Source organism: Gobio gobio (assembly GCF_949357685.1).
Source record: "Gobio gobio genome assembly, chromosome: 4".
Taxonomy (NCBI): Eukaryota; Metazoa; Chordata; class Actinopteri; order Cypriniformes; family Gobionidae; genus Gobio; species Gobio gobio.
Window position 1 is genome coordinate 46710914 of NC_137100.1, and position 11381 is coordinate 46722294.

The 11381-nt window shown below is 35.8% G+C and overlaps 3 protein-coding genes across 5 annotated transcripts in view; 2 read left to right on the plus strand and 1 right to left on the minus strand.

Annotated features, from left to right (window-relative positions):
* abca2 (ATP-binding cassette, sub-family A (ABC1), member 2) overlaps positions 1-3450 on the plus strand; it is a 93941-nt gene extending 90491 nt beyond the window's left edge. Inside the window, exon 49 of the mRNA XM_079813841.1 lies at positions 1321-3450. Coding sequence (XP_079669967.1) covers positions 1321-1356 — 36 coding nt within the window. The 3' untranslated portion in view covers positions 1357-3450. The remainder of the gene's footprint in view (positions 1-1320) is intronic.
* On the minus strand, positions 3365-6042 carry paxx (PAXX non-homologous end joining factor). The gene is made up of 7 exons (XM_079813856.1): positions 5816-6042; positions 5294-5354; positions 5162-5211; positions 4877-5061; positions 4732-4782; positions 3782-3869; positions 3365-3689 (listed from the first exon to the last, which is right to left on the minus strand). Exons 1-7 carry the CDS (start codon positions 5929-5931, stop codon positions 3641-3643), a joined length of 600 nt encoding a protein of 199 aa, XP_079669982.1. The 5' UTR covers positions 5932-6042; the 3' UTR covers positions 3365-3640.
* On the plus strand, positions 6043-11376 carry dph7 (diphthamide biosynthesis 7). Of its 3 annotated transcripts, none has more exons than XM_079813860.1 (9): positions 6043-6487; positions 6886-7022; positions 7540-7627; positions 8374-8468; positions 8553-8710; positions 9340-9412; positions 9536-9601; positions 9811-9983; positions 10495-11376. In XM_079813860.1, the coding sequence occupies exons 1-9, from the start codon at positions 6347-6349 to the stop codon at positions 10914-10916; spliced, it is 1353 nt and encodes a 450-aa protein (XP_079669986.1). In that variant the 5' UTR covers positions 6043-6346; the 3' UTR covers positions 10917-11376. The 3 variants fall into 3 exon arrangements, with proteins under 3 accessions (XP_079669986.1, XP_079669988.1, XP_079669987.1); XM_079813862.1 differs by having other exon boundaries at positions 6122-6487; positions 8556-8710; positions 10495-11175; XM_079813861.1 differs by having other exon boundaries at positions 6189-6487; positions 6889-7022; positions 10495-11197.
* The last annotated feature ends 5 nt before the right edge of the window (positions 11377-11381 follow it).

The window sequence follows — 11381 nt, forward strand, 5'->3', positions numbered from 1 at the left end:
ACATAAATGTATAAATAAATAAATGTAAAAATAAATAAATAAATGTAGAAATGAATAAATATATACATAAATAAGGAAATAAATGTATAAATAATTATTTAAGTTTTTTTGCTTTTCTATGTATATTTATTTATATATTTATTCATTTATTTATTTTTGCTTTTTTTACATTTATTTGTATATTTATGTATGTATTTATTTATTTTTAATATTGGCAGCTTTGGAATTCCATAAACTTTTGTAGAAGAAAAAAAACGAGGCAAAATAAAAGCTATTAAATATTTAGAAGAGTTTAGAAAAGTTCTTTGTCCTAAACAAGCTGCATTTATTTGATCACACAAAAAAAATAACGATAAAAAAAATATTGTGAAATATTATTACCATTTAAAATAACTTTTCTATTTTAATATATTTTATTGGGTAATTTATTCTTGTGATAGCAAAGCTGAATTTTCAGCAGACATTACTCCAGTCTTCAGTGTCGCATGATCCTTCAGAAATTCAAGAAACATTTTTCTGTTATCATCACAGTTTCTTAACATGTCAGAAAAATCAGAATAGTGAGATAAAAAAAATCGCAATTACCTTTTCTTTTCTTTTTATTCTGTGGTGGAAACAAGCTTTCACAGTCATAATGTATGATAAATTAAAAAATTAAGTCATGGCAATAAACTCTACACCTTTTAAAGACTTAGAGAGCAATATTTGGCAGGATCATTGTCTTTTATTCCCGTCATCTTAAAATTGAAAATGTCCTGGAAAAGTCCACGAAAATGATCACTGAAAAAGAGTGGGATCCCTGTACTTACCTCAAGCTCCAATTGCAAAACTGGCATTTCAATTTGGCCTCTTTTGCCTAGCCATGGCCACGTCCATATTCTTGCACATAAAAAGCACAAGTTTGATTCATCTTGCTCTATTTGTTTATCACTAGTGCATGCTGATGACATATTCCTTTATACATACTAACTCAATAGGTCTCATTGTACAGTCTTACATGCATACCGTACCCAAGTTTATTAGATCCATGTCTAGGCACTAGAGGACCACTGTCCTGCAGAGTTTAGCTCCAACTTGCCATAACACAGCTAAGTAAGAGCTTGATTAGCTGGTTCAACTTTTAAAATCATTAAAAGAACCAAATCAAAAGAGTAATTTGTTAGCAAATAGAACCGCACTGGCAGTGCTAGCCATATACCAGTTGACACACACCTCTAGGTGACGCTTGTTGGGACGTTGAAATATTTTTTCAATGTTTTTGTTGATCCCAAGACTACTGTACTACATTATTTAAAAGACTTTTATTTTGTCTTCTCACAGGTACAGTTGTCCTTTAATACAGACACTCTGTGCTGAAACATCTGTTAATCTCACAGACGGAGAGATGGTAAAAAATAAGCCTCAAGTTCAGACCCGTGTCTGTATGGTGAAAGACATTTGTGTGTTGTTTTTTTTCTCGCTGGAAAGGATCCATTTCTCTGGCCCAGTGAGTGGGTTGTTGTTTCCATTTGCACTTCAGTAGCGGAGCGAGAGAACGGCTCTTCTGGGAACTCTAAACAGAGATGCGGACACTGTCGGGGCCTGAACGTGATCTGGCCAGAGTGGTTGGTACTCTGAGGTACTCCGTCCACGGCCTCCCCTCCTGCGTTCTGGAGATGATGGTTTATGGAAACGTGTATTACTATACTTCATATTCAAGCCTGCTGGATGGGAATTAAAGAGAATGTATTTCTTAGATTATAAAAATGGCCGTATAGTTTATTTTGGTATCGCTTTAAATTTGAATATGATCGTACTATCTTTTAAACTGATCTCACATTGAAATTGTTTTAATTGTGGTGTTGATGTCACAACATAATCATCCCTCAAGGAATGGGTTCGGCCTTTGCAACTTGTCCTTTTTATGACTGTTGATCCTCACGTTCAGTTGAAACGGTTGTAACTATACATCTTTTTTTTTCTTTACTCTGACCTTTATTTGTACCTGCATTGAGAGCATGCTATAAAAGACAAGCCTGTCGTGTTGTGGGTTGAAGAAATTTTGCTATGCTTAAATGTTTTGAACAGACCCGTTGTTCTTGTTGAAGAATGCAAATGTACCTGTGCACCTTCATTGAAGTTTTTACATCGGACATTCAATAGTGAATGACTCGTGACCGATTCAAAGGCCTTTGAGACTGGACAGAACAAGCCCTGCTATCGAGATGTTTATGGTCTTGTAATTGAATGTAAACGGCATAAGTGTTTTGTGCTGACTTTTGTGTCTCCTGAACCAGGGGTTTCTCTCTCTCTCTCTCTCTCTCTCTCCTTTTTTTTTTAAACGAATTGTGATTGAAACCGGTGTCTTTTACGTTGCGTTACCGTGAATGGTTAAAAGCTGCATAAAACCAGATGTCAGTAGAAACGTTCATAATAAGTGTCACTCTATCACTGTGAAGCCAAAAGTGAACTTTGAGTCACTGTTAATACAGATAGACCGAAATCAGGTCATTGCTCTTGATTATCGTATTTGAGAACCCTTGAAATATGTTTGTTTATCAAATAGCGGGAGGTTTTTATTTTGTTGTTTGCACTGTAATACAAGTGTAAAATTTGTATTCCATTTTACCTGAAATTAGCCATTTATGTTGCTTATTTGAAATGAAATGATGCTTCTCCTTCATGCCAGTGATGTACATGATGGTTAGGTCCTATCGCTCAGTGAGTCTAACCGTGCTTAATCTCTGAATCTTGCAAAATTGTCAGCACTTAGTACTATAATGGTGTCTTATTTTTCTGACATTGCTGTGTTGAGCTCCTCAAAGAGAGGACAGCAAAGGATAAGGTAGGCCGTTCATGTACGATGACCAAAGGGAAAAGAGTTTTTGAAACGTGTAAGTAAATTGTGACCAGCTATGTGAAAAGCGACCTAATGAACTCTGAAGAGCCTCACTTTGATAATTAAGGCGTCTGGGCCGCTTCAGTATATATTTCCTGCTAACGAGAACCTCAACAGCCTAACTAAAGATCAGTGCAAGCTGCTTTTCACTTTGGAAATGAACGTGCAGTGATTTAAGACACCAGCAAACATGAGTGTGGTTCTGTATCATATAAAATAGCATTATGGTTAAGGAGGTGATTTAGTTTTATCTTTGTAGTAAGTGCTTTGGAATGTAACTTCGGTACATGTGAATATGATTCAATATTTATGAACGTTTTTTCATCCAGTAATACCTATGTTCAGGTGGATTCCCTTGTAACAAGATTGACTGGACCTTTTCAGCTTGTTTTCAATTACCTTTATTGTTTCCATTCTCTTGTGCTAACTGGGGTGAACTGATGTTTTTAATATTAACAGGGAAAAAAGAGAATAATTAAATCAATAAATTGTTCAATTGATTTTGGGACTTTTTTTTATTTGTACATCGAGTCTTTTGAATAAAATTACATTTTCAGTGATCACATTTATTTAAAAACCCATTTTTATTAGCAACACAATTAAAAAGGAAAAATATAAAGAAATCGTAAAACCTTAAATAAATGCATGATGATTTAAAACAGTTCATGGTGTAATAGCTATGCAATTATGTTTTAAAAACTGATAGTGTTGAGTTGGTTAAAAAAATTGACAATTCATGTTTGATAAAAGGTTACGTTGACATCATTCATCGTCTCCATCATCAAAGGCCACACCTGTTGCAGGTTTCTTTCTGTAAAATAGATAGAAATGCTCAGTGAAGGTGAATACATTTCACAGATAAATTTATTTATTTTGGAGTCTGAAGTCAATAAAAATGTTCACCTTTTTGTCCCTGGGTTGATGAGAGAATCCCCAGGAAAACGTTTTCTAACTGCTAATATTGGACCCTTCTGCTGTCTAGGTTCAAATTCTAAAAAAGAAAATTTATAGACAATTTAAGTCAGTAATTCTCAACATTTTTGACTCCAAGCCAATATTCAAAGGGCCTCCTATCTAAACTTTCTATCCATCCATTCATCTGCATGCAATACATTATACACCAATCAGGCATAACATTATGAGGTGAAGTGGATAACACTGTTTATCTCTTCACCCCGGCACTGTTAGTGAGTGGTATATATATATTAGTCAGCAAGTGAACATTTTGTCCTCGAGGATGAAGCGTTAGAAGCAGGAAAAATGGGCAAGCGTAAGGATTTGAGCGAGTTTGACAAGGGCAAATTGTGATGGCTAGGCGACTGGGTCAGAGCATCTCCAAAACTGCAGCTCTTGTGGGGTGTTCCCGGTCTGCAGCGGTCAGTATCTATCAAAAGTGGTCCAAAGAAGGAACAGTGGTGAACCGGCAACAGGGTCATGGTTCATTGGTGCACGTGGGGAGTGAAGGCTGGCCCGTGTGGTCCGATCAAACAGACGAGCTACTGTAGCTCAAATTGCTCAAGCAGTTAATTCTCATTACGCATTTGTTGCGTATGGGGCTGCATAGCCGCAATGTGACACTAACCTATGCCACTCCCACACCATACATGCGTCACAGTAGCTAGAGTAACTTTTCTCTATTTACGGATATGCAAGACAGGCACCAAGCATGTACGCAATTTCCCGCAAAAACTGTCCTAATAAACACATATAATAGGCTTACCATAGTGAATCATGGTAAGACAAAAAACATGATTTGACTCATTATTTAATTTCATATTTAAAGCAAGTTTGAGAACCACTGATTTAAATCCACTTGACTACTAACAAGCTTAAAGAGTACTGCCTTAACTCACCAGAACTTCTCTTCTGGGAGCTTTTGACTGGACTAAATGAAGATGAACCACCTAAAAATGATTAAAAACATCAAACATTAAGCTGCAGGGGGTTTAAGTATTTTGAAAATTAGCGATTATAATAATTGAAAGCAACTTTGCTTGCCTTGACTTTCTAGTTGTTGCAGGCTGTCAGCCATTTTAAAAAGCAGGTCCTTGACTTCTGTCCTTCCCTCTGAGTCAGTGAGTTTTGAAAGAGACAGACTGAGGTCTGTAGGTTCAGCTCCTAAATGCAGAACAGCATTGTCCTCCTGCAGCTTCACAAATGCTCTTCCAGCCTTACATGCACATCTGTCCAGATACACAAGAGGGTGTTCTCAGACAGGATAGAAGATCTCGCCAACCAAGAAATAAGACAATTACTCATCAAGATGCTTTCATAGATCCTCACTTGAGCTTGAAGGTATAATCCTCTGTGGACTTTAATGCAAACGTCTTATACTGTAAAGAAATAAAAAAGCTTTGTATTATTGCTGTAAAAGAGGAACATCTGTCATGTATAAGGAATCAAACAAATCCTTACAAGCTTGGACAGAATCTCCTCTGAAAGATGAGTTTTCCAAACATCTTCACCATTGGTAAATCTATAGGAAACAGGACATCACAAATAATATATATATATATATATATATATATATATATATATATATATATATATATATATATATATATATATATATATATATATATATATATATATATATATATATATATACACATACTGAAATAAGTAAGTTGAAGTACTACAATTACTAAAACTGAAATAAAAATCTATTACAAATTTATAAAGATGACAAAAGCACATAACAAAATTACTAAAACTTAAAATGAAAACTGGAAATATAACAAACTAATTCAAAATATTAAAAGAGTATGTTTTAATCCTAAAATAATAATTTTGTAATTAACCTTCATTTCTAATAATTATACAAGAAATCAAATATGTAGGCCTGTGTTTTGTTTAGTAGTTGTATGTGTGCAAGTAGCTTTAGATGGAGACATCAAACTGCTGTCACTTCTTGACATTCAACTCATATCAACTCACCCTATGTTTATGTCTCCTGCTGATCGCTTTTGCGTAAAAAACACATACTTGGACTGATCGTTTTTATCCAGCAATATACAGAGGACAGATTTGGACTCGGGGTTATTCTGATCCATACTGATGAACCGTACAATCACATAAAAAGTGAAAACTGCATGCTTTTCAACCAGGAACTGTTCACCAGAAACAACAACGGCGCGATTTAAACGCTCAGCCAGTCAGACTTCAGCCACCCGGAAGTTGTTATGCCATTTACGTCCTGTTTTTTTTTTACGATAAAAGGCGAAGTTACACGAAAATGTTTATGACCTGGAAACTGGTATTTGAAATAAAGTTATGAAATGTAATATACATTCAATATATAAAATGTAAAGTATAATATATGTAAACTTTAAGTACATTATTTACTGACAGCTGGTCTGCTGCGCTGAATGTAGGGATTATAGAGTGACAGCACGCGTACAGTCATTTCTTGGTCAGTTACAGCTAATATCAATTCTAAATTGCTTCATATTATGCCAAGCCGTTTCGATGGGTTGGAAGTCTAGAAACCGAACCCTGCAAGTGTTTGACACTGAGTTGAGCGCTGATACCGTGGAATGGTGCCCATTACCACAGTGGTCTCATGTTCTGGCATGTGGGACTTACCAACTTCAAAAAGGCGATGATAAGGTAATGCAAAATATCGTTTGGCTTTATTTTATGGTAGTGTGTGTGCGTGCGTGTGTGTTTATGTTTATGTTTTTTTTCTATCCCGTTGGGGACTTCAACCTGAATGCACACTGATTCATGGGGACCTAAATTGACGTCCTCGTGAGGAAAGAAGCTTATAAATCATACAGAATGAGGGTTTTTTTTTTTTAAATGCAGAAAGTTTTGTGTGATGGGTAGGTTTAGGGTTAGGGTTAGTGTAAGGGGATAGAGATAGAATAGTTTATACAGTAAAAAAAAAATATTATGTCTATGGAGAGTCCCCACAAGGATAGCAAACCAGACGTGTGTCTGTTTGTGGTATTATTAGTTGTATCAACTGGTCACTTCTAAATCGAAACAGGGTTTTCTGTTAACAGCAGACAGCAGAAGACTCTACTGCCCCGAACAGAATCGGTCGACTTTATTTGTTTGACTGTAATCTGCAACCATCGTTCATCCCTCCACTGACAGAGACTCAGAGAATAGACACTCCTGCTATACTCGACCTCAAGTGGTAAGGCAGTCTTACTATTCATTCTGCTCACTATAATTCACTCTTAACCTACACCATTACACACTCCATATGTATATTGTATTGCATTTTATATATTCTGTGTATATATTATGCATATTGTTTATTGATCTACGCGTAGCCGTAGATCCATTCCATCCATTCTCCACACCTACAGTATGTAATCTCTGGCTGAGGTTATGAAACTCCCTGGACAGATGGTCAGTAATGCAAGTGGTGTTTACTGCAGAGCCAAATGATGTCCAGCTCCACCGCTCTGGACCTCATGGGTTGAGCTTGACCTAGTCCAGCTCCACCTCTGTGGATCTAATGTGTGGACGGATAGTTATGGGTAGGGTTAGGGTGTGGTCGGACCTTCTAGCTCCACCCATTACGCCCAAATTACATCCAGAAAGGGGAGCTGGACTTCACACTCCACCCATTGCTCTGCGGTGAGCAGCCTGTCAATAATGGCGTGAATGCTGAGTCAGATTCTTATAGTTATATTTGAATTCCACAGGTGTCATGTGCCAATATCAGAGCGTCCATTGTTGGGTATGGCCTCTGCAAGTGGGGAAATCCAGCTGTACAAACTTACGGAACCTCAGGTGACCAATCAAACTCATGCTGCATGAGAAGATGCACATTTAGGACTGTTCTAGATATAATAAAAGTTAAGCTATACTGAAAGCATCAATTATTATTTTAGGTTTAATCCAGCCACTGGAATGTTGTTGGAAATGCATAACCAGAACTTCATCTTTAAACTCTAATAAACATCAAGCGCCTTAACATCAATATATTTTAAAAACTTACAGTCTACATGTTGAAAATATCATCTGTTTGAAAAACAATAGTTGTTTGATTGAAAAAAGAAATATGATTTCAGTTTTTTAAATAGTTTGAAATAAGTTAGTAATGCTATAACTAAAATTACAATTAATATTAAACATTATTAATTATATATAAATATATATATATAAAATGTATCCCGTGGTCCCCTGTGTGAAAAAACAATAGTTTTTAAGTGGGATATGATTTTAGTTTCTTTATTTATTTTTTTGTAAAGCATTTTAATTAAGTTAGATCATTAAAATGTAATATTTATTAATTAAATTACAATTAAATAAAAATATGAATATTTATAATAATGTTAAACTAAATAGTTATATTAATTATATTAACAATACATATACAATTTTAAATCGTCCTGCGGTCCCCTTGGAGATTTGCTCAGGGCCTTAGTCCCCCTAATATTGTAGGCATTGGACACTATGTTAAGATGTTTTATTGCCGTTTTATTGTTTTTACTTGATTAAGTGTCTTTTGCCTGTTTGGACTGTGTCTCCAGTAGCAGGGCACCTGTGGTCTGGAGTGTGAGTTGAGAACAGAGTTGGGTCCTGACAGACTGGCCTTGTCTTTAGACTGGTCCACAGGGAGAGGCGAGAGGTAAGGTGCGCTCGTCATTGATGGATTGATGATTTGCCATTGCATTTGTCTCTGTGTATAATGGTCACTGTTGTCTTTTTGCAGCAGTGATGTGCGTGTGGTGTCCAGTGACTCAACCGGCTCTCTCACAGTGCTGTCTCTGGGGGAAGCCAGTTTAAATGCTGTTTGTCAGTGGAAAGCTCACGACTTTGAAGCCTGGATCTCAGCGTTTAGTTACTGGGATACTCGGATTGTTTATTCAGGTATGAGGAAAACGAGCAAGCAAAAGGAACTGTTTGTCACTGTGGTGCTGTTACGTGTATCGTCATTGATTTAGTGTTGTTACTGCTAACTAAAACTATTAAAAATAATTTCTGATAATTGAAATTAAGCTGAAATAAAATATAAGATGAAAAATTTCAACAACAAAAAATTTAATGAAAATTAGAAATGGCAACTAACTAAAATAAAAAATAAGTAGAAGTTGAAGTATTAAAATGATGAAAACTGAAATAATTTTTTTTTAATTAAAGCTAAAATAGAAGTATTTATTTGTATCATTACTTTGTAACACTTTTTACAATAAGGTTCCATTTGTTTGCATTAGTGAACTACAATAGTTAACATGAACTAACAAAGAAAAATACTTCTAAGGCAATTATTATTGTTATTATTATTAGTTCATTTTAATTTATACATTATTAAAATCAAAAGTATCTGTTAATATTATTTAATAGACCTGAGCTGATATGAACTAACAATGAACAGTTGTATTTTAACATTAACAAAAATGATTAAATAACAAATGTATTGCTCATTGTTAGTTCATGCATTAATTAATGGGACCTTATTATAAAGTGTCTCCCATTACTTTTTATAATTGCCATCTCAGGTGGTGATGACTGCAAACTAAAGGGCTGGGATCTGAGAATAGGTCCCTCTTCCCCCACCTTCACCAGCAAGAGGTGAGACAGTATCTGTGATGTTCATCCACCAACATTACTTTTAGCCTTTATTGAGTCCACTTAATTATTTTTTATATGCGGTTTATGCAATCATGGTAAATAAATACTGCTCTCCTGTCTCAGACACACTATGGGAGTATGCAGCATACACAGTAACCCCCATCGAGAGCACATACTAGCCACCGGAAGGTAAGAGGCAACTGAAAATATAAAACATGAATTATAAATATAAAATAATAATTATGTTAATCATTGAAAAAATCGCTGTGACAGTCTGTAAAAGAGTGTTGTGATAATGAGGTTATTCTTTTAGTTTCTGCTGAAGCAATCATCAAAAACACAATATTTAAGTATATGACATGTATGTTGTTGTATGTTGAACATTGTCCCTCTTGTAGCTATGATGAGAACGTGTTGCTCTGGGACGGGAGGAACATGAAGCAGCCCCTGAGTGAGACTGCAGTGGGTGGCGGCGTGTGGAGACTCAAGTGGCACCCCAGTCAAGAGCACCTGCTTCTGGCTGCATGCATGCATAATGATTTCCATATTCTCCACTGCCAGAAAGCTATGGGTAAGAATTACTGCCCCTTTTTATGTCAATGATTAATGTGCACTACGGTTCAAAAGTTTGGGGTCCATAAATGTTTATGTATTTATTTAAATGTATACTTTTATTCAGCAAGGATGCATTAAATTGATCAGTGCAGTGATAGTAAAGGCATTTCAAATCAACTCTCTATTGTGTAAAGAGTCCTAAATATATCCGTTTCCACAAAAATATTAAGCAGTGCAAAGGTTTTCAACATTTATAAGAAGAAATTATTTTTTAAAAAGGATCATGTGACACTGAATACTGGAGTAATAGCTTTGCTGAAAAATTCAGCTTTGCCATCACAGGAATACATTATATTTTAAAATATGTTAAAATAGAAAAGTTATCTTAAATTGTGATATTTCACAATATTACAGTTTTTGTGATCAAATGCATGCAGCCTTGGTGAGACCCCAAACTTTCTAACTGTAGTGTAATTAACAATTCTTCATAGTAACTTTCGGTTTCTCCCTAATATCCACGTTTGTAGAGGGACAAGATGCACCATGTCCTGTTCTGGCCTCTTATATTCTACACAACTCTTTAGCATATGGGGCAGACTGGTCCAGACTCTCCCTAAGCAACTCCATGCCCCCCTCTCCTCAAGAACCTCCCCAAACCAGCGTTGGGCTCACAGAGTCCGGAGGTCATCTCAGGATCCAGTATGAATCACCCACAGCCAGCTTTGATACCTCTCTGGAGGATGACTCGGGGCAATATATACCTGACCATTGTCTTTTACCCGAAAAAAGATCAGCTCCAGACCCCTTCACCAGCCCTGCCAAAGACGCCCAGTCTCTGTCCTGCCTGATGGCTACCTGCTCCTTCTATGACCACATGATGCACGTTTGGAGATGGGACTGGAGCCCAGAGGAAGAACAGATGCCATCTGAACCCGCCCCCTCTTCCTGAACACAGTTGCTATGATATCGGCCCTTTTCCTGAACACAAACCCTATATTTGAAACTGCACATTTCAACAGTGTCCTGCTGTAACATATGCAATATTGTTTGTATTCAATGCAATTTTGGAATATCTTTGTCATATTCTGGCTATATATTTTAGCTAGAAAATGTCCAGAACATTTTTCTAGTGGTATTAGCCCCAATTTAGTTTTACATTGAGAACTACACACAAAGACCTTTTATAACAAATAAACCATAACCATATTAATAAATGTAAGCGTCTCCATTAATTTCTAGTGTAAAATTGTGTTTTTCTAGGACGAGGGTTTTCAAATCCATATCGTTTTTACATGTGTAAAATTAATATTATAAATGTCTAAAATAATATTTTGAAAATATTTAGTCTCTGTTAAATTACATTGTTACATTTTCTTTTCCTAATTATTAAAGTGTATTATTTACTCATACAATA

Excerpts from the sequence above, each read along its gene's own strand:
- dph7 (XM_079813860.1), top strand. The coding sequence starts at position 6,347 with ATGGGTTGGAAGTCTAGAAACCGAACCCTGCAAGTGTTTGACACTGAG. Across the intron at positions 6,488-6,885 it reads TTCAAAAAGGCGATGATAAG|CAGACAGCAGAAGACTCTAC; the intron begins GTAATGCAAAAT and ends TTCTGTTAACAG. Across the intron at positions 9,984-10,494 it reads CCACTGCCAGAAAGCTATGG|AGGGACAAGATGCACCATGT; the intron begins GTAAGAATTACT and ends CCACGTTTGTAG.
- paxx (XM_079813856.1), bottom strand. The coding sequence starts at position 5,931 with ATGGATCAGAATAACCCCGAGTCCAAATCTGTCCTCTGTATATTGCTG. Across the intron at positions 5,355-5,815 it reads GCAGGAGACATAAACATAGG|ATTTACCAATGGTGAAGATG; the intron begins GTGAGTTGATAT and ends TGTTTCCTATAG. Across the intron at positions 5,212-5,293 it reads AGGAGATTCTGTCCAAGCTT|TATAAGACGTTTGCATTAAA; the intron begins GTAAGGATTTGT and ends ATTTCTTTACAG.